This window comes from Falco peregrinus, chromosome 3 (genome assembly GCF_023634155.1).
Source record: "Falco peregrinus isolate bFalPer1 chromosome 3, bFalPer1.pri, whole genome shotgun sequence".
NCBI lineage: Eukaryota > Metazoa > Chordata > Aves > Falconiformes > Falconidae > Falco > Falco peregrinus.
In genome coordinates, this window is record NC_073723.1 from 83,403,490 (window position 1) to 83,424,128 (window position 20,639).

At 37.6% G+C, this 20,639-nt stretch overlaps 1 protein-coding gene across 5 annotated transcripts in view; it reads right to left on the reverse strand.

The window, feature by feature from the left end:
- Window positions 1–20,639, reverse strand: part of SEMA5A (semaphorin 5A) — a 350,500-nt gene that overhangs the window by 74,543 nt on the left and 255,318 nt on the right. For all 5 annotated transcript variants that reach the window (XM_027789946.2, XM_055799844.1, XM_027789947.2 and 2 more), the window contains exons 14-16: window positions 16,121–16,302; window positions 13,464–13,607; window positions 5,242–5,389 (exon numbers count right to left, since the gene is read on the reverse strand). In XM_027789946.2, the coding sequence (XP_027645747.1) occupies window positions 5,242–5,389; window positions 13,464–13,607; window positions 16,121–16,302 (474 nt within the window). The remainder of the gene's footprint in view (window positions 1–5,241; window positions 5,390–13,463; window positions 13,608–16,120; window positions 16,303–20,639) is intronic.

The window sequence follows — 20,639 nt, forward strand, 5'->3', positions numbered from 1 at the left end:
TCGCTGGATGTGTAGCTAAAGAGTACCTTGAACACATGACATCTGGATATATATGCACATCAGTTCAACCAGTTTATATTTCTTCTTTACCTTGACTATGCATGCCAAGTTAATAACTCTACTGACAAAGTTGGGCACCACATATACCATTGATCAATTATGTGTTAGCATTTTCTGAAACTATTACTTGTGATTTTTTTTGTTTGTTTTACTCTCTTTAATTACTTGGCATTCTTATAATCACCATAGCATATGCAGCATCAAAAGAAGACATACTTTGCTAACCTTTTAAAACATACAAAAAATAGCTAATAATCAATGGTGTTTACATTATAGACAGAAAAAAAGGATTGAAAAAGGAAATGAGGATGAAGTAGGCAAATGTCATATAAAAAGTACAATTTTTGTACCTCGTGCTTATGAGTATGTTTTCTGATTTTTGCAATAGATGCATTATTATTTTTTTTTTTAAAAGAAAGAGGTCAAATGGAAACTTAAAAAAGAACCATCAAAAAAGCATATTAACAATCTTCTCTTCTCTTCTGGTCCCTTTTCTCTAGACTAGCATTTGGAGTTTGTTTTGTGAGATGGCAAATATTTTAAAGGCAGACTCTTCCTTCTGATGGATAAAGTACTTCTGAAAACCTTCCATCTTCAAATTCCCTTTAAAAACTTAACGAAAGAAAAGATTTCTGACATTTTCTTTACCAATACTTTTTTTTAATCTTGTGTTATAATAGAAACTTTAGAATAGAGATAGTTGGTTTTTTTCCCAAAGTTTGTGTTCAGCGGTGTTCAGGACACTGCTGGAATGTTGAAATAATAATAATAAAAAAAGATTAATGCAACACTAGCAACTATTTCTAAGAAATAAACAAAATTCCTCCTTTTATTTCACTCCATAGCAAAACCCTGCATGCTTTGTTTTGGTATATACATTTTACCAGTCTCCCATTGCAAAATCTAAAATTGACGCATATGTTAGCATAACTGAAATGAGAACACAAATATATGCAAAGTATGCCCCTCAACTTCAGCCTCAAACTAGATTTCTTATTCTAGCAATAATTCTTTAAAAAAGTTATTTTTTATTACTGGCCTGAGGCAAATTCAACTGAGATTATGCTTCTCAGGGGAAAAGAAGCATTTTCTGAAGCAAATGTACAACTTATCTGAGTACGCTGTAAAATCTGAAGATATTTGTCCTCTGAGTCATATTAGCACAGTCCACAGAATTCCACAGTTCCTTCTCTAGCACATGTATCACCCGAATACATGAGAGTAATACCTGTTTCATGATCCACTTAAGCTTTCTATTACCAGATTTTAGCTGCTCTTAAATTTGGCTGTGATAGTCCTATGTCTTACTAGACAATTTCAAGCATTCTTTACTAACTTTAATTAACATAAAGACTTTGACAGGTCCTTATGGCTCCAGATTTTGATTTCAACCTTCATCTTTTTGACCTTTAGGAGTCTCTGTGGTCTAATTCTCCCACATCATAGCAATTTATGGTTTTCTGTATTCAGTGTAAATTATTTCAGTCTTAAGTCTCTAGCCATCTATCTTAACGTAATGATTGCACTTCAGCAAGAGATGCATATTTAAAATATCATCATGTTTTTCTCTCTTTGGAATATTTGTATGCATCAAAAGATTCATTATTATTATCATTATTATTTTATAAGGTGCTAAAGTTGTGATAATTGCAGGGAACTCTCCACTGAGACATGATAAAAGAAATATTCAAGTGCCCTGGTTAATTTCTGCTATAAGACAGATAAAGACAAGAAACAAAGTGACGAGAAACATGCAAAAAGCAAAACACAGGCAGTAGCCACCTGCTGTGATATTACAGACTAAGAGCAATACAACCAAACTAAAAGGAAGGAAAAATGCTTAATAAAAATTACGTGGTATAAATCATCAGGTGGACACAGACAATAGCCAGGAATATGGTAAAAGCTGCCAAATGCAAACAGCTGAATAGATTAGGATTACCTATACTGCAGCCTCACAGTCTGGTTGCCGGCTAGAAAACAGAAGAGGTAGGTTCTCCTACAACATAAATCTGGTGCCCTGATTCTGCTGGCAAACAAGCTGTAAGACTTCCTTTCTTAAACCTTATAAAAACAGTTGTTGCTTTTCTCCCCTGACCTCCCACTGAAAAATGGTTCTAAAAACAAAGAATCAGCATAGTTGAAAGGGGCCACAAGACAGCATTTAGTCCACACCTCTTACATGTCAAAAATACCTTTTCATAAATGAAACTTAACATACTTATTATCTTCCTAAATAACCTGTTCTCCAGTACTCTATCTACCCATTTTTCTTTCCCACTTTTTACAAACACAAGTCTTGACTTTAAAGACCGCAGACTCTGAACCACAGAGCTGCAGAAGGTCTATGGCAAATCATGCTGTTCAAACATTGTGACAATTTCCCAGAGCTCATCCTCACTGAAAGTAAAAAAGAAACCTGGAGAGTATCCTTTTAAATTAAAGATATCATCTAATGGTTTAAAGAGAATTGAACATTTTAAGTCCCTGAGTCTATTCTCAGTTATGCCTTTAATTCACTTGGTGAAAGTTTGGCTCATAACATCTTTTACTCCAGACTGGATACTTGGTAGACAGGGTAGATTACTAACACTTTCATTGCAACTTTTCCTGAAATGATTTAGCTTTCCAACTGTTCTGAGATACTCAGAAGAAAAGGTTTAAAAAACAAATTAAATTCAGTACATATTTTTCACCACCTAGGTTAAGTATCTCTAAACCCAGTAAAGACGGGAAATTAGTAGTAACAAGGCACAATAATTCTCCTTTATTCATTATGGTAAAAATCCATAATTCTAATTGTTTTGAAGGCTACATACCTACAACAATAAAAATGATAATTTGGTTGAAGCAGAAGAACCTCTGATAAGTAGACAATTTTTGATATTCATGCTCCTCATTCGTTACCATTGTATTAATATAAATAAATATTTCATGCATTCAACAATTATAAGAAGGCATAAAAATATCTCAGTGTTCTTTCATACATTAATGAAACAAATTCTTAGAAGAATTAAAGTACCTTTTTCTCCAGGTACATGACAGACAAGGTCCTACTACAGCTACAAAACTTTTGACTCAAGACAGGTAGCTTCCAGGTTCAAATTCACTAAAACTTAAAGAGAGCATAGACTTTACACCCAAGTCCTTTGTCTTTCAAGAACACCAGGGTTTATAGAGGATTTCTACTTTAGGTTGGTTTCCATTGGTGCCAAGTATTAGCAAGCCAACTATGTACTCCAAAGCTAAGCACCTTTTTTGAAACCATCAACACAATAATTAATAAAAACAACCCTCCAAAACATTTCTATAGCTGAACTAGTAACTGTTTCATGACACAGGAGAGACAACGTGCTAGGACTGGTAATAAGTTACAAAAACCAAGAAACATTAATCTCCAAGCAATTTTAATTAAGAAATTTTTACACCAAAGATTTTCTTACTTTTCTCATGGAGCTTCCTTTAAAAATTAGAGCTATGTATTTTCATATCAGACCATGGGAAGATTTTGTGCAAAACAAAATACTGCTTTCTTTCACAAATATTATTATGGGATAAACAGGGATGACAGAGATGGAAAAGCTTCAGATTTTGCTCTTTTCTATGCTAGTCAGGAAGGTTTAACAATAGATCTAGACCATATGTCTGCTTTATTATATACCATCAGGGGGAGACAAATATTTTGGAAAACTTGGGATAATTCGAAGTTATTAGGCTAATTCTTAAAGTTCAACTGAAAGACAAGAACAAACCTGCTGCACATTTTCAATCTACTGAAAATGCTATTCTACCATCAAGATAAATGTTAAAAAGAACAAAACCTGGGAAAATGCACAAAACCTTAAAATTAGAAAAAGGTAATAAATGATCCTTTCTTTAGTCTTGAAATACTGTCAGTCTAACAAATAGACCACAGATGATGACAAACCTCAGAATTATGCTTAGTCTTGGAAATGAAGGCATGTAAAAATTGGTTTAATATGTGGGGCAAAAAACGTATTTTTCTTCTACCTCTTTAATATTCTGGAACAAAACTGAGTAGATGTTTCTCAGTGTACAATATTAGGCCTGGCCATTAAGCATAACATGCTAAAACCAAACTCTCATTTTTCCTTTGAACTGTGTTCATTCTTCATCACTGTGGAGATTAACACCATCATCTGTCATTCACCTGCAGAAACTGTCTTCTGCAGTTTGCCCACTTGAAGCTTTCAACCAGGTTATGCTTTCTACATAATTCCCCCTTCAGTGACAATCTACCACTAGATTTCAAATTATCATGAAACAGCACCCCAAGGTTCATCTTCTGACGTTCACCTACACTTGCTAAGACTTCCCTTCAGTTTCTCATTGTCCTGCAATAATATTCTTTCCTCTGGCTTTGATAGTGTTATCTATTCAGGAATACTCATACTAAGGTTATCTTCCCAGTGTACTGCAGTGAATGTGTCACCCTGCTCTCTACATGTGTCTGCTATGTTTTTCTCCTTCACCCCTATACCACTGTGCATCACCTCATTCACCTTTAAGAAAGCAATTCCTATTTTGATGTTCCCATTACATGAAACCTACCACCTATATTTGTTCAGGTACAGGAAAAAAACCTTATATGCTTTCCCATATGTATCCATAAATTGGGTATCCATAAAGTACTTCATTCAAAATTATCCCACCGTAGCTTCAAAGCCTGACACCTGCTCTGCTGCTGCTATGCTAAGATCACTATCACTATTCAAGCTTCCTTCAGCACTTCCCAGTGGTTCCCTGTGTTCACTTACTGACCTCTTATGTATTTTGATTATAAACTTATCTTTTCTGTGCTGTACAGGACCTGATACACTGGAGTCCTGAGCTCATAGCTAGAGTTCCTATGTACTCTGGTGATAAAAATAAAAAACACTATAAACATGCCAAGGACACATCCACATCTGCATCAACCTTGGCTCAGGAAGCTCATATTCTAAATGATATTGTGAAAAAGCTTAATATACATTTCTGACTGATAAACTGTGTGAATTTCAGCATACATGAGGAACATGGAGACAAACACACTCTGGTGACCACATGTGGTGTTCACATTAGGTGCAGAACATACAGAGATACACAGATGCCCTATGGACAGAGACATCCTTGGCATACGGCTGTAGATATTTGCTAAAGGTAAAGCTGAGAATTACTTACCACACTGCAGCCAGGACAGTCAGGACCATTTTCACATGTCCTACGCCGTGCCTGGATCCCTCCTCCACACTGAGCAGTGCAGCGCTCCCACGGACCCCAGCCTGTCCAAAACACATGAGGTGGGCACAACAAATGCTCATTGCAGTACCTGTGAGAAGAGGCAAACAAGGAGGAAAAAAAACCTATTTAGTACCAAGACAAGATCTCCCCCCAAAGTCCCTAATTTGCCTTATTCAGACAGATGTTTGTACAGGGAAATATTTTATACAAGGGCCCCCTCTCTATTCATAACGCACTGAACTAACAGTTGTCACACTGCACAGAGTGTTTAAACATTTGAGATTTTATTTTTGGCTGCAATTGCGTGGGTGAAGCATTTGTTTGCTTTATTCAGTGCCTTTATACAAACCATGCAATACAACCATGCTATTGTACTGTGAGCACGTAAGTAAGGTTGACAACTACTTTATTAAAAACAGTTGTGGCTATACATCTGGGGCAGAAGTGAGTCATCCAAATGGAAGGCAACCATTTATGCAAGCATGCTGTCTTTTATCAGTCTCCAGCTAAGCATCGATTAGGCTCCCTCTCTCCTTTTCAGAGATCTAAACTTGCTTTTTGTTTTCCACAGTGTCTCCACATTTATGGGTAAAACAAAAGCTAAAACATTCATTCTAAGCATAAAGAACTGTACTGCTCTCATAATGTTATTACTTTACCTTTTAAAGGGTGCTTTTAGCTACGATAATCTTTGAAGGATTTCCCAGTGAGTGGCAAACTGCTTCAGAGGCCTACTAAGTTCTTGAGGGAAGCAGGAATATTTTGCTACTGAGCTGCCATTATTATAACAAGAATTGAGATATGTGGGAGGGTGCCAAGTTTTAGTGAGTTTTTTCATCTTTTTTAAAACCCTAAGGTTCCTGATTTTTTGAGTGCGCCGTACAACAACTCTAGCTGGAGCATATGCTGCTTAGTAAGGACCCTCTACACAGGTCCAAAGGATTTGGGCCACCAGCAAGTGTGACTGGGGCTCTTAAAGAGACCAAGTTGTTATTTCAGATAAAGCAAAGCTACAACAGATACTCAGAAAACACAACCCTGAAGGAGTGCTCTAATATTTTATGGATGCAGCTGGATGGCTCTTGTTCCAACTACTGACTGTCGTGAACAAACAAATCTGTTACAATATTTCCTCATTTTTTACACCAGCCATTCAAAACTCACTGTCTTCTTGCCCTTCTAACAAGTTTCCATCATTTCACTCTCTCCTGCAATGAAAACTGATTCTTATGCTTCAGTAATTCATATTCTACAAAAAGACAAACGACAGTATAAACTTGTCATTTTCAACCAGAATAACTACAACCACTTTATTTTTTTTTTTTTTCCAGAAAGCCCCAAGATCCTCAAGCTCTAATTCTTCATTACAAGGGAATCTGCACATTCAGAATTTCATGGGAAAAAAATGTTATTTGTGTATGTAATATACAAAAGTAGGTTTATCACATATGCTGCAGTCTATGATTCAGAATTTCTCCTTAGGTCTGAGCAGCTCCACAAAAATTTAAAAACTCGAGCGTGGGGTAAATAGGGTAGTGACATCTAGTTTTGTGTTTCTATATAGTTAAGGAAAGTATTAACAGCTTGTATTGACCTCACCTGCTGTTTACCATTAAACTGAGGAAAAAAAACCCCAAATGCTCAACATTCATGAATCTGCTATCTCAGAATTCTTCAGGGCATGATTTAGGTGAATGTTTTTCAACAGTAGCTTATACATAAACTACTTTTTTTCCCCCTCCTGCATGTTCTATATTTGCAATTCACAATTCACATTATTCCATCACTAAAGATGCATAGGAATGTTCTGTGCCTGGATATTCTTCCCCCAAAACTCCAACAGCTGCACACATCCTTTGTCACATGCAGTCATTTATGTGAATGTTTGTGATAGTTTGTCTCTGTGATCATTTGTTGAGAATGTGTACCCAATGAAACATAGGTGTAACATCACCATTTATTTAGTCAAATTAGTACATATTTTGTATAATTTAATTAGTTCTTAATGGAAATGTGCTAAGTTCGTTCGAGGGACACACACAGGATAAAGCAAGCCTGCCATGAAGTTGAGAATTACCAATATTCAGCCACACTAGAAGTAAAATTAAGCATGGGACTCACCTTAAAATATAGGTATGTACAGTGTAGCTGTCTATAAATGAAGTAGTCATCTAAACTTGAGCAGCAATTCATGGAAAGAAACAGCCCTTTTAAGAACATGGTTGGACTTGATGAACCTAAAGGTCTTTTCCAGCCTAAATGATCCTATGATTCTATGATTTATGTCACATGAAAGCAAATGACTACTGTAGGTCATACAAATACAGCCCTCAATATAGGATTTCTGTCCGTTGACTGTAAAGGCTGTGTGGGAGGCCATCTAAGCTCCCATTACAGCCAATGAAAATTTTGTCAATACAAGCTAAGGAGACTAGAATGATTAATTTGAGCAAATTTAGAAATATACAGTAGAAGGAGACAAATCACTCTGTTTACCACAGCCTGTATTGACTTGACTTCTACAGACTAATGGAAGTTCAGACACCTGACTCAAACATAAGCGCTCATATTTGTGGACACCTTAAGTTAGGTGTGACAAATCTCACTTAGATGAGACTCCTGACACTATGCAGTGCCTCTTTGAGTGTCATTGTGCCCTGTCACCTGCTCCCTCACTTGAGCAGAAGACAGAAAAGAAATCTAACAACTGACACAGCAAGCACTTCAAAGGCTGGCAATTCTGTTAACCAATGGCATTTAAAGATGCAGTTGAAACTACAAGATGAAACGAGAAAAAAGCCCTAAAATGTCTATGCAAGCTACTTAACTTCAATTTAGGATACTTTAAAAAAAAAAAAAAAAAGGGAAGAGAGTGTCAAATTTTCCTTCTTTTTTTTTTTTTTTTTTTTTTTTTTCCCCCAGGAAAAGAAAAAAGAAACCCCAACAACACAGCATACAAGTAGAATCTTATTTTCTTTTCTGCCAGCCAGCTTCCGAAAACATCAGGTATGTTTCACAGCTAGAGACATCCCTGCAATTGATCTTTGAAAGCTGTGCAAAGCACAGGGCTTTGAGCCAAGTTTCATTATATCTCTTCTTGGCTGCATTTCAAGTCACTCAGTAACCCTTTTTCCCTTTTGCTCTGTCTTCCCCTCTTAATTTTGTTCTCAGGACCCACAGGGCTAACATTTTACAGTAATTCAACAAAACATGCAATGCAAGAAACTGGAATCTGTGAAGCCACTGTCCTCTCCCCTAATCTAACTGCAATGAGGTCAGAAGGGAGAACAGCCTTGAGAAATGTGGGTTTGTACAGTGACCCTTCCCGCTCCCTCTTGCAGTGGTTCCAAGTTCAAATGCCCTAATAAAGAAATTGTCATACTGGAGGAAAGGAGAACATTCTCTGTCCAGTTGTGTCCATAACCACTAGCTCCTACAGTAATTATTTTTTTTCTTTATTTTTAATTTTTCTCCCCCCAGGAAATTCCAGTACAACTGGAATTACTATTCTTGTTCCTATGAAGTTCAGTCTTCAGTAAAACATCAATTTATTTCAGTGTTGCCACGTAGGCTAACTGCATGACAGTTAAAAATGTGTCTTTTTTTATTCCACAGGGAGGTGCTATTTAATTTAAACACATAGTTCTTAATTTTGAACTATATTATACTAGCAATGTACTTAAGAAAAACAAACCTTCATCACTGTCTGCCCATTCCAATGCCATATATTGTTATGTGATGGGTATTCATGATTACCAGCTGGGGACTTACTGGGAAGCACAGACTATACTGAGGTTGATGGGAATGCTGGATTCCTTTAATTGAAGGCAGACACATGATGCACACACATGTCTTACTGTACTGAGATTGCTGAGTTGACAGAAATCCCCACCCAGCAGACTGTGGAAGGTGGTGGGGGCCAGGGCTCCCAGGGGTTTCCATGGAAGAGGAGGGAGCAGGGAGAGCAAGGAGAATGGGGAGCACACAATTCCCAACAGACAAGACAGCCACAGGAGTGCAAGCAAGCCCAAAGCCTTGTGGTGTTTGATCTGCTCTGCTGAAGGGGACCAGGCTTGTTCACGCTGCTCAGAAACAAGCCGTGCTACAAAGAGCAGGCACTTGACTCTCATCAGTTCCTCCTTTGGAGGAGGAAACTTATGGAAACAAGCCCAAATGCTCTGAGTATATGCTGAGGATTGTGTACAGGGGGAAAAAAAAAAAAAAAAAAAAAAAAAAAAGGTGACAAAATGTACTGCTTCTAATCTTACATACCTCAAAATTTCCAGGACTTTCAAATGTTTATTCCACACCTGCAGCCAATTTATTTTTCAACTTCTGATTTGTGATGCTTTTTTTTCTTTTTTTCTTAGTAATGAAAGATAACTACATTCACTGAAAGCAAGGGATTCTCATTCTAATGTCCCTCATTTCTGCACAGATAGGAGGGAGACCGGTCGACTTAATGAGCCCATATCCACAATATCTTCCACAGAAATGAGAGGAGAAATATTTTCACTCATTCTAAAGAGTTTTCCATCAGCTTTGGCGAATATTTCTCATACAGGAAAAAATCAGAAATTTTTAAGCCCTTAAGGAACTCAACAGGATGTCTTCCATCTGGAGTCTTATCCTTTACTGGGTATTTTATCCTTCACTGGAAATTACTTTACCTGATTAGCACATTTTGTTAAAATACTATTTTTACTCCCTCACCAAATTCTACCTAAAAGCGCATAGGCTACTCTTTTGACCTATTTCTACAAGGTAAATTTGCTTTGTAATACGTCTCTGCTGCTATCTCTCAACTGTTTCCCCCCCACACCCCTTTAGCAGCAAAGCATGCAACAGCTTAACCTACCTGCAACAATAAATTGGCAATCATCGCCATTGATTTCAAGGGAATGACCAGCAAGCATGGAGATGTCTGATACATTAACCATGATAGGATCATGGCTTTCATGAGGTAAAACAAACATAACCTAGACAAACGTTTAGCTCTTAACGCGTGAACAAATACTCTCAGACTGAATATGTATTCACATTTGGTGAATTTATTTCAGCTATACACTGCCTTTTCTGTGTTTGCTTTCTATGGAGTTATGCACTGGACTTCTACTGAAATCATCATTTGTTGAAAAACTTTTTCAATGTTTGTCACGATGTTGGCTGTGGAAATTGAATCCCTTATTTATGCCCCTAAACACATGAAAGTGACATGAGCATGCACTTTTATAAAAACAAATGCACACAAGGTGTAAACCAACTAATTTTAATTTTTACTAAGACTACACATATATTCATTTTACATATGAGCTGGGCCATTAAGAAAGTAAAATATTAGACTATTAATAAGCATCAATTAATTTAAATTAGAAAAAACTGAGAAACTGTTTACTGGTACTCTGGAGAAAAAAACAAGGTAAATTTTGTAGCAGTTACTGCACATGGAATATTTACTCAGCCTGCTAAATGCACTGACCCCAGTTCTCAAAGAAACTGTTTCCATTTGGTGCAGATGTAACTCCAGTGGTACTGGAGAAAAGCAGTGAATTAGGACTACTGTAAATGCTGGTACTCCAAATACAAAAAGTAAATACTGCCCTCCAAACTCCCTACAAGCCGCCAGAGCCCTGGGGACACTCATGAAGCCCTAATGGCCCCAACCAGCCTCACCTGAGACCTCTACCCACACCCATGGGCCCAGGATCTCTATTTAAGCTCTGCCAGGGACCTTCAACCCCTGCCTAAGCTGCTGAAGAAGTGCTCGGCCTCGTCCCTGGCCCACCATAAACCCCTTGGTCTAGATCTCAATGTGTGGACCAGATTCTGGCCTTAGCCCTGTTGCTACAGACCTACGCAGTGACCACTGCACCCAATCCTAACCCTGGCCAGTGGCTTGGCTTCCCAGCTGGACCTCAGACCTGCCTCACTGCCATGGTATCACCTATGATCCAGATTCTTGGTTGGATCTGGCCACAGTCTCCAGGCTTGTCCCACTCTCCTGCTGGAGGTGGTGGGATGGGCCCTGGTTGGCATGTTTCCCAGAACCTTCTGCTTTTTGACAGCTCTGAAAAGACTTATCCAAGCACATGGCCTGACACTGACAAAAATCCTGGCAAAGAAATGATGCCTTATTCCTCTAGCTGCTTTACAAGCTATATGACAACTTCCTAACGCACCACACCTTCTGGAAGTAAATTTTAGAAGCACTTTAAAAAACAATAATTTAAAAGTATTAGCACGCGTGATGGAATAGACGAGCGGGAGGAAGGTGCATGGCCAGTGGGAGTGAAGCGTGTTTTAGGGGGACAGGAAGCAGTGGCAGAAGAACCGCGACAGAAAAAGGCACCTTACAGTAAACTCACGGGCACACGCATCCCAGGTTGCTGCTGAACTGGACAAAGAGGGAAAGGACAAGTAACTTGCAGACCATGATGGTAAAGCAACATAAGCCTGCTGGTCCTTCAGAGCTGTTACATAGGAAAATTCAGTCCTTCTAGGCTCCTATTATTTCAACTCATTGTAAGTGTCACTTTCCATTTTGTAACGGCTTTTTTAGTGCACCCATTTTTCTTAATATCAGACATTTTCACCTATAATTATGGAAGTATTTCTCACTGTTTTCTGTATTTCTCTGAAACTCCTTATTGGACTTTCATTCCATGTTAAACTTAAGATGAACAATGACTACTAACATTCATAGTCCATCACAAAAAAGTTAGCCAAGCTAAACTCTTCTATATTCAGTCTCATTGTGTCCTACCGTTGACTGACCTCTCAGTTCAAGAAAATCAGTAAGTGCTATTCATGCTGGGGACAGAGCTACGTAACAGCAGATATAATCTACATTTGGTGCCGATGGCTTTTTGGTTGGGCAACCTATTTTCAGAAAGCAATTTACAAAACAACAATATGCTCTCCTCTGTGATGAAGTAGTAAATACTCATGGTTCTGAAACAGCAAGAAGTGTTCACATGTTCTGTGATACTGATCTTTTACATTTAGAGTTAGAAAGCAAGGTCCCTGATGATCTGTTAATACATGAATGTGTGATGTAACTTCCCTTCAATGGAATCTCTTAATCTGAAGAAATTCCAGAATTGGTGTTTAATTAAATCCTTCACTGAAACTCATCATAATAAAGGTTACTGAATCTTGTATTCATCCAACAACAATATAGGACACTAAATCATCCATACAGAAATGCTGAAGTAGGCTGCAAGTGCATACTGAGACGAAATGTATCCACATATACCTCTTGGAATGGATGACTACAGTACACCGAATTCTTACACCAACACCAGTCTTCTGCTATCTAGCTTTTTGGCATGCCTCAGGAAACATCATAATGCATCTAAGCTGTGATTTACCTGAATATATTCTAGTTTGATTTAAATAAATGTTTAATTTCTGTTAAAATTTGTAACACACAAATTACAAATTACTGATATTAGGGTGCATGTAAAATGGAATCAGAGGCCTGAACTTTACATTCTGAGACAGTGACAAAATACCCAGCCCAGTGCCAAAGCAGTAGATGGTGAAATCAAAATCTGAGCTGACCTGATCTGCTCAGGGGTTAATATATATACAAACAATTTAAAAAAAAAAAAAAAAAAAAAAGAAAAACCTGAAACCTTCCTAAAAGATATTTGAGTTCAAGGTGTACTACATTTATTGAATATAAAACAAAGCCCTTGAAACTTCCTTTCATGTTATATAGATGCTTAATTCATTTAAGACAGAAAAAAATGAACTCACAGCATCAGTAACATAGTGCTGTGACCTTACTATATTTTGCTCTGAATTCCAGGTCTTGAGGCTGGGTGAGTTACAATTCAAACACACTGCAATCAATTTTCAAGGAGAATCAATTTTCAGGGTCTCAAGGGACAGCAGCACATTGCTTCAGCACAATTCTCTGGCACTACCAGGAGCTCTCAGCTGGCTCAGGAGGGCTGCAGCTAACTGAAAGATGAAGGAACTGCTGCAGAGCCACAGCCTTGCTAATGGGAATACTGCTATTGTGCAGCAGTGAAGTCAAAGAGAGAGTGAAAGGAATGGGATGAGAAAAAAAAAAAGGCAGGTAAAGGAGAAAATGTCCTGTGGAATACAGCTGAGCAGAAGATATTAAAACAGACAGTAGAAAAAAGATAGCTTGCCTCTCCTCACGATTCTGTCCCACACAGACGCGTCCTCCATGTCGAGGGGTTGGATTGCTGCAGGAACGCTGACGAACTTGAAAGCCTATTCCACAAGTGGTACTACAAGGTGACCAAGAAGTCCATGGTGTCCAGCCTCCATTTCTGGTAGAACAAAAAGCTCAGGCTCTGTCATCTGTTATACATAGCGAATGGCTGATTAGGTGTGACTGACAGCAGAATCTGGCCCATTAATATTCCTGTAGAAGTTATTAATACTGCATTGTGTTGTATTTCTTAGAGAATATCGAAATACAATAAGGGTGCACCGATCCTTCCGTATTCCATGCTTTGTAATCAGCAACTGCTAAAATGACCCCGTTACACAAGATGTAAAGTACAAAGATATGAAGCTAATTAGTTGCTTTTGGTCACTTTATTCTGGGTAAACTTCATCTGCAAATTCCTGTATTAAAGTTCTGAAGATAACTTATAATTATATACTGTTCCAATTACAATTTGTGGGTCCTTCTGTCAGGAAGATTAAAGTGTCAAGTTTTGCTACCTCTTCTGAAAGGAAAGTGATTAAAGTTTGGAGAAAAAGGTGGCCCAGGGGAGACCTTATCACCCTCTACAGTTACCTGAAAGGAAGTTGTAGCAAAGTGGGTGTCAGTCTCTTCAAACAAGTGATAGGACAAGAGGAAATGGCCTCAAGTTGCACCAGGGGAGGTTTAAATTGGATATTAGGAAAAATTTCTTCACCAAAAGGGTTGTCAAGCATTGGAACAGGCAGCCTAGGGAAGTGGTTGAGTCACCATCCCTCGAGGTATTTAAAAGACATGTAGACATGGCTCTTAGAGAGATGGTTTAGTGGCGGGTTTGGCAGTGTTAGGTTTGCTGTTGGACTCAATGATCTTAAAGGTCTTTTCCAACTTAAATGATTCTGTGATTCTACAGGAAGAAGAGTAATAAGCAAGTATCAAAATGCATTAGTTCACAATTTCAACTGGACACTCTGATAAGGCACCAATACCTTATTTGAAATGTTAAAAAAAGAAAAACCTAACAGAATTCACAAGCTGTACCATGCATTTGTGAACTTTTGGAAAGGACACTCCTATCTCTCTTTAATATACCCTGGGAGAAAATATAGTAGACCAAACATCTCAAAATGAATTTCATACCCTGTCCTAAGCAAAAAATTATGCACTTCTGCAGTTCCTAAAACCTTTTGACGGCTAGATTCCAGTTTCTGTATTGGTAGAAGACAAATAGAAATCACGAAATATAAAACTAAAACATGAGTTCTTAAGATTTCATCATAAAGGCAAAAGTTAAAATACTGCCTTGCTTGATTTTGAAATATTTTTTTACAAGGAAAACTAATTAAATCCAGTAATAAAAATGACATTAGATTATTCAAATAATTTATCACAAATATTACCAAATTAAATCTCAGTCATCTTGATGTCTTCCTTCTTATTATAAGGGAAATAAGATTCGATAACAGAGAAAAAAAGCTTGTGGGGAAAAAAAATCAGCTATCACTATGAACACAGACATAAAAACAAGATCACCATCAGTGCAATGTCTGACCCAAGTGGTGAAATGAACAAAATATCTGGATATCCAAATTCTTGGAATCAATTAGTAATATAGCAGTGTTAACAGAAGCAAGGTGTTAAAACAGTGGTGTAATACTGCCAATGGTAGTACATGAGTCAAGTCCCAAATCATGTTCCAAATTCCCTTCTATACCTGACAGCAAATAGCTGTTGTTTGATTGTCCAGTAGCTCACAGCATGCTTATCTTTTCTGCTGTTCTCATGATCTGACGTTACATACTATATTGTTATGTTTTCAATAATTTCCCTAAACTTGACTATTTCCACTTACAGAGGTTGCAGTTATCTTGTGCAGAAGGGTAAATTTTATTCACTACCATGATGTACTTCTGTTGTTTAAAACAAAACAAAACAAAACAAGAGACAAAAAGCAGGAAGAATCACTGCAAATAAGCAGAATGCACCAGTATATGTTTCCTCCTATAGTTAAAGTATATATAATGTTTTAAACCTGAACTCCTAATGCATTTTAGATTATACAGTGTTCTCAGTCCCTTTGAAATGATCTGCTCTCACTTTTCTCTGGGACTTGTTATGTGCCTGAGGAAGACAAAAGAGTGGCTGGAGAGTGGCATACAGGCTGTTAAAAGATCTAGATGCCATGATACAACCAAAAGATATAATGAAAACATTTTTCCCAAGATAGAATGGGGGAAGACAATAGTGACATGAGACCTCCAAAAAAGTAAACAGTTCTGACTTCTAGAAAAATAAGTCTTATGACTTAAAGAATTGAGAAAAAGTGTCATACTTTGGGTACTACCTCATCTTTTTTTCTTTTTTTTTCTCTTTCAGAGTTTGTCAAAATTAGCTGAAGACAATATTATTTAGTACACAACATTTGAAACCACTATTTGCCATCTGGCTCATTGTCTCACAAAGTGTGAGAGATACCTTCTGATGTCTTATTTGCTGTGGCCATTGCTATGAGCTGTTTCATGCACAAAGCAGGATCAGTGGATTGCAGATGAGATTTCAAAAGGTAAGTTCTATTCTGATTAAGTATAAAACTTTTAAACCGTAAATGATAGAACTTGGGATTGTTTTGTGTACCTGGAACAGTTGGCAATCTCCATGGTTGGTCCTTCACACAGCCAGCCTCCACACTGAGGAGCAGGACTGTCACACACACGTGTCCTGCAGAGGCAGGAGCCAACACTGGCACTGTCAGTGTGGGTGCAAGGTTTCCACTGCGACCATGTTCCAAAATGCCCATCCACTGTCAGATTCCTCATCTAGAAACAAACACAAAAGAAAGGCTTAGCTGAGGTTTCACAGTTCCTTCATATAACCTCTAAATTCTGCAGTACATGGAGGTACAGCCTTCAGCCACCAACAATAAAAGCCTCCACTGGAGAGGTATACCTTCCAGACAGCATGTTTCTCTTATAATTTCTGTAGCTGCATGTCCCACCACCTCCAACTGATCTGGGGCACTTGATGGCACCATTATAGCAATAACAGTGACCATTACCTTTCACAATGATGCTTGCCTACAGTGATTCAATAGAAAGTATAGTTCTACTTTTTTTATTATCTTCTGACAGTTTTCCCTATTGCCTAAAAATTTACCTGTGATTGGGAACCTGGATACTGACTGTAAAACAGCATGTGCAAGAACGCTTGTGGGAACCCAAATCTAGATCAAAAAGAAAAGGCAGCAGATGATAAGGAAGAAAGAAGAAGTTATTTACTATGGGTGTGGTGAGGGACTGGAACAGATTGCTCAGAGAAGTTCTTGATGCCTGGATGCCCCATCCCTGGAAGAGTTCAAGGCCAGGCAGGATGGGGCTTTTAGTAACCTGATCTAGTGTCAAGTGTCCCTGCCCATGGCAGGGGGTTGGAACTAGATGATCTTTAAGTCCCTTCCAACCCAAACCATTCTATAATAGTACAGAGTAACATAACTGGATGAATCCAATTCAAATCTCCATGACAAGTTTTTTTGAAGGACATTTCATATATCATTTCGTAACAGTGAAATGTGGCTTTAAATATGACTTTCTCTAAACGTTAGATGTAATTATATGTATAAAAAGCTGCACCTAACCCTATATGATGACACTTTGCTCCCGCTGAAGTTGATTCTCAACACTTTTGGCTGGAAGTGTCAGACCATTCTCATCTTGACTGAAATATTTCCATCATGCAGCCATAACACATGTTAATAAGAAATCTTTCCCATCCAGCTGAAAATGTGCTACTGGAAATCAGAAGCCTCCATGGTTACTGGAACTTCTGAAGAAAATGGTGCTGGACACAGGGAATTCAGCTCTTTTAACAAAGACAAGCTTTCATATTACTAATTCTTTTAGCAAGGTTTTAATCTTGAAAAATCTGTGATCATAAAAGGAAATTATGACCATTTTTTCACTTAAATGCTAAAGGATTTACCTTCAGATTGTCACTTTTTAACTTCAATCAAAACAACAGTACTAACAAGTGCAGGCTAAATAACGTTTAAAGTCATTCTTAGATAAAAATAAATATGTATCAGTCGTAGCCACGCATATTTTATCAAATGTGTAAGAATGTAACACTAACATTTGCTTATATATTGAGACAGGAACTACAGCTGTAGATGGTCATGAATGATCTGAAACAGTGTCTCCCTTTGCTATTTTTAGTATTGTTTCGTTTTTAAAGTGGTGAGGGAAGTATACACTTCACTAATAATTTTAAGATACAAGAGATTTGATTACAGCACAAGCCATGTTTCCACTGCCATGCTGGTGCTGGCTGATTCTTTCCACTGTGGTAAAGGTTCCATAATTTCACTATCAATTACATTCTTCATGATTTATTTTTCAGAGATACAGCTTTTCCACAGAACAGCTTTGTGTGTATTCTGCCAGCTACAACTGACACAGACATAATTCACCATTTCAAAAATCTGCTGACAGCTGTTTATTGAAAATAACTCACCGACCTTTGCTCATGCACAGTATACACTGGTGTTTTTCATAAGACAACACGAAATACTTCTTGTTAAGTGACAAGTAAGCCCAATCTCTCTTACACTGCTGGTCTAACAAATATGCAGTCCATAAACTAGCAATAATATGTCCCCAATCTAATTAATGTCAGATGTGAAAATGCCTTTACTGTTTTCTATTTCTATGCTGCAGCAAAGCATCTTATTTGTTGCACCTACGATTACAAATTAAAGCTACAGTTGTCTATGGTTATCATATCAAGGGGCAGGAAAAATATTCATAAAAATTAGCTGAAAGCTTGAGCTCAGAAGGACATACTGATGGCAGGTTTCTCTTTCTTGTTTTCCCCCCTCCCCCTACTCCTGTAAAGATCATCCTACTGCAGTCTTTGCTGTTCCCCATGACTCACCTGCTCTGTCTCTCTATGAATAGCTCCTTTTCACAAGTGATATCAGTTTCATCATAGGACTACAAGAAAGAAAACTATACTGATGAGAGGCCTTTTAAGCCCTCACCAGAACCTATACCCATTAAGCATTCACAATCTGACACACCTCAAGGGGAAAATCACAATCAATCAGACAATATGGCTGTACTTTCCTGGCCCAACTACACTTACCTCCTCTCTACCACCCTGTTTTTGTCACCCTTTCCCTTCTGCAGATACCTCTAGTCCCTTCTTCCTTCCTAATATCCTCCAAATACCAATCTTCTTTGTCTAGACCCAACTTATCTTTCTGGTTTGTGCCTCTACACTGAGTCAAGGTCACAGCTTCAGTGACCCAGTCTTTAAATCTACCACCTGCTCTTTGGCTTGAGATTACTTTGTGTAGAATTCAGTGGTACTGGAGTATTTCTTGAAGCTGCTAATGAATTCAGGTAAGACCCCATACTATACTTTTTCCTTGCGTGTAGCTGTAAAAATAAAGCCATTTCATTTTGCATACTTATGTAAAAAAAAAAACAAACAAAACTTTTTTCTAAAATTATTTTTACTTTCCTTGTAAAAATTCTTTGATAATGTGTATTTTTACATAAAATAACGGTTCATTTTTTAAGTGATGGATTGCAAGTAGTCCCACTGGAAAATATTTCAACAAAACAATGAACCTTCATTACTATTAAAAATATTGGATGAATAATAGGGATATCTGACCAGCTGGAAGAAGGTCAAAGTAGATATATGCATCTTAGCATTAATTACTATCTGTATTCACACACAATTGGTGTACTCATGCCAACTAAAACAATAACTTCAAAAAAAACCCTTGAGAATTAAATCAAAGCAAGACAACCAGAATAACTGCATTTGCCACAAATGATCTTCAAAGTTCAGAAAGACAATAACACAGATGCTCATCTGCCTCTCCTAGCCCTCTCCCTGCTCTACCATGACATACCAATAAATATTCACATACAGGAGTAATTCCCTAGGAGATAATTTCTCATGTGCAAGTGGTCACACTTTTAATTCTGGGCTAAAGTAGTGTATAAATAGTCTTCTCTATCTGATCGGAGTTTTGAAGAAACTCCTCATGCGTTAATCTGACAAATTTTCTATAGTGTTGGAAAGATAGTGTATTTTACTAATGATTAAGATATTGGTCCCAACTGGAACCAAGAGAAGGACAGTATAAGTTTTTTAATAATCTGTTGTGTTCTGCCTGCAAAATTATTTTAAATGTATTACAACAAATGTTACAGATGCACATAGCTCAGTTGCCTACAAAACTAAATTCATTACATCTTGGCTTATATATTCTGTGAATACAGCACATAAAAATGCTATAAAAACAAGTATTTGGAAGCCTTGCTAAGAAAACTTTAATCAATTGAAGTCTGCCAGAATACAGTGTTGTTTTAAAGGAAAGTTTCTATGAAGTCTTCAAATTTGTTCCATAATGTGTTAGACAGTAAAGAGGTAAAACCATGCTTTTCAACTTAGAGAGTTAATTCTAAAATTTTCCTTATACAATCTCAAACTGCTCAACTCCAAAATTCCTTTGCAGGGTTGCTTAATCTTTTAATCTCTGACACGCAGTATAAGTCTCACAGCTGTGGATGAAATTCTGAGCAATCCTTTGGTGCTCCTCCGCTTTGACTAGACTGTCATATCCTACACAACTGTCATATAACGATACTAAATAATTGTTTTTCCAGTTGAAAGGAACAGAATTGAATTCTGCTGTCTAAACCATTCCTCCCTCCCCCTCCACCCACTCTTGGCCTCCTGTTTTGTATCTATGAATGAAAATAAGGACTAATGCCAGAATTCAAAGACTAAGCAGCAGGCAGATTGCTCATGCAAACATCAACCAATCAGCCCATTCCAGTAATCCTTTCTAATATAGCAACCCAACTAGGCCACCAGCAAACCCCCCCATAAACACATTTAGCCTGTGGGATTATTACAGGGAGATACGATATGTTCCATGTACTTGGAAATGTATACTGTACAGCGCATCTAGTTACTTGCTAATCAGGAAGGCAAGGGCTGTACTAGTGACTGAATCCAGACTTTCTGTGAGACAACGGCTATGTCTATATTAGCAAGTGGTAGGCACATCAAGTGCAAATCTGGAAAATAAAACAGTTGGTGTTGAAGACTTGACATACACACCATAGATATTTTGTGG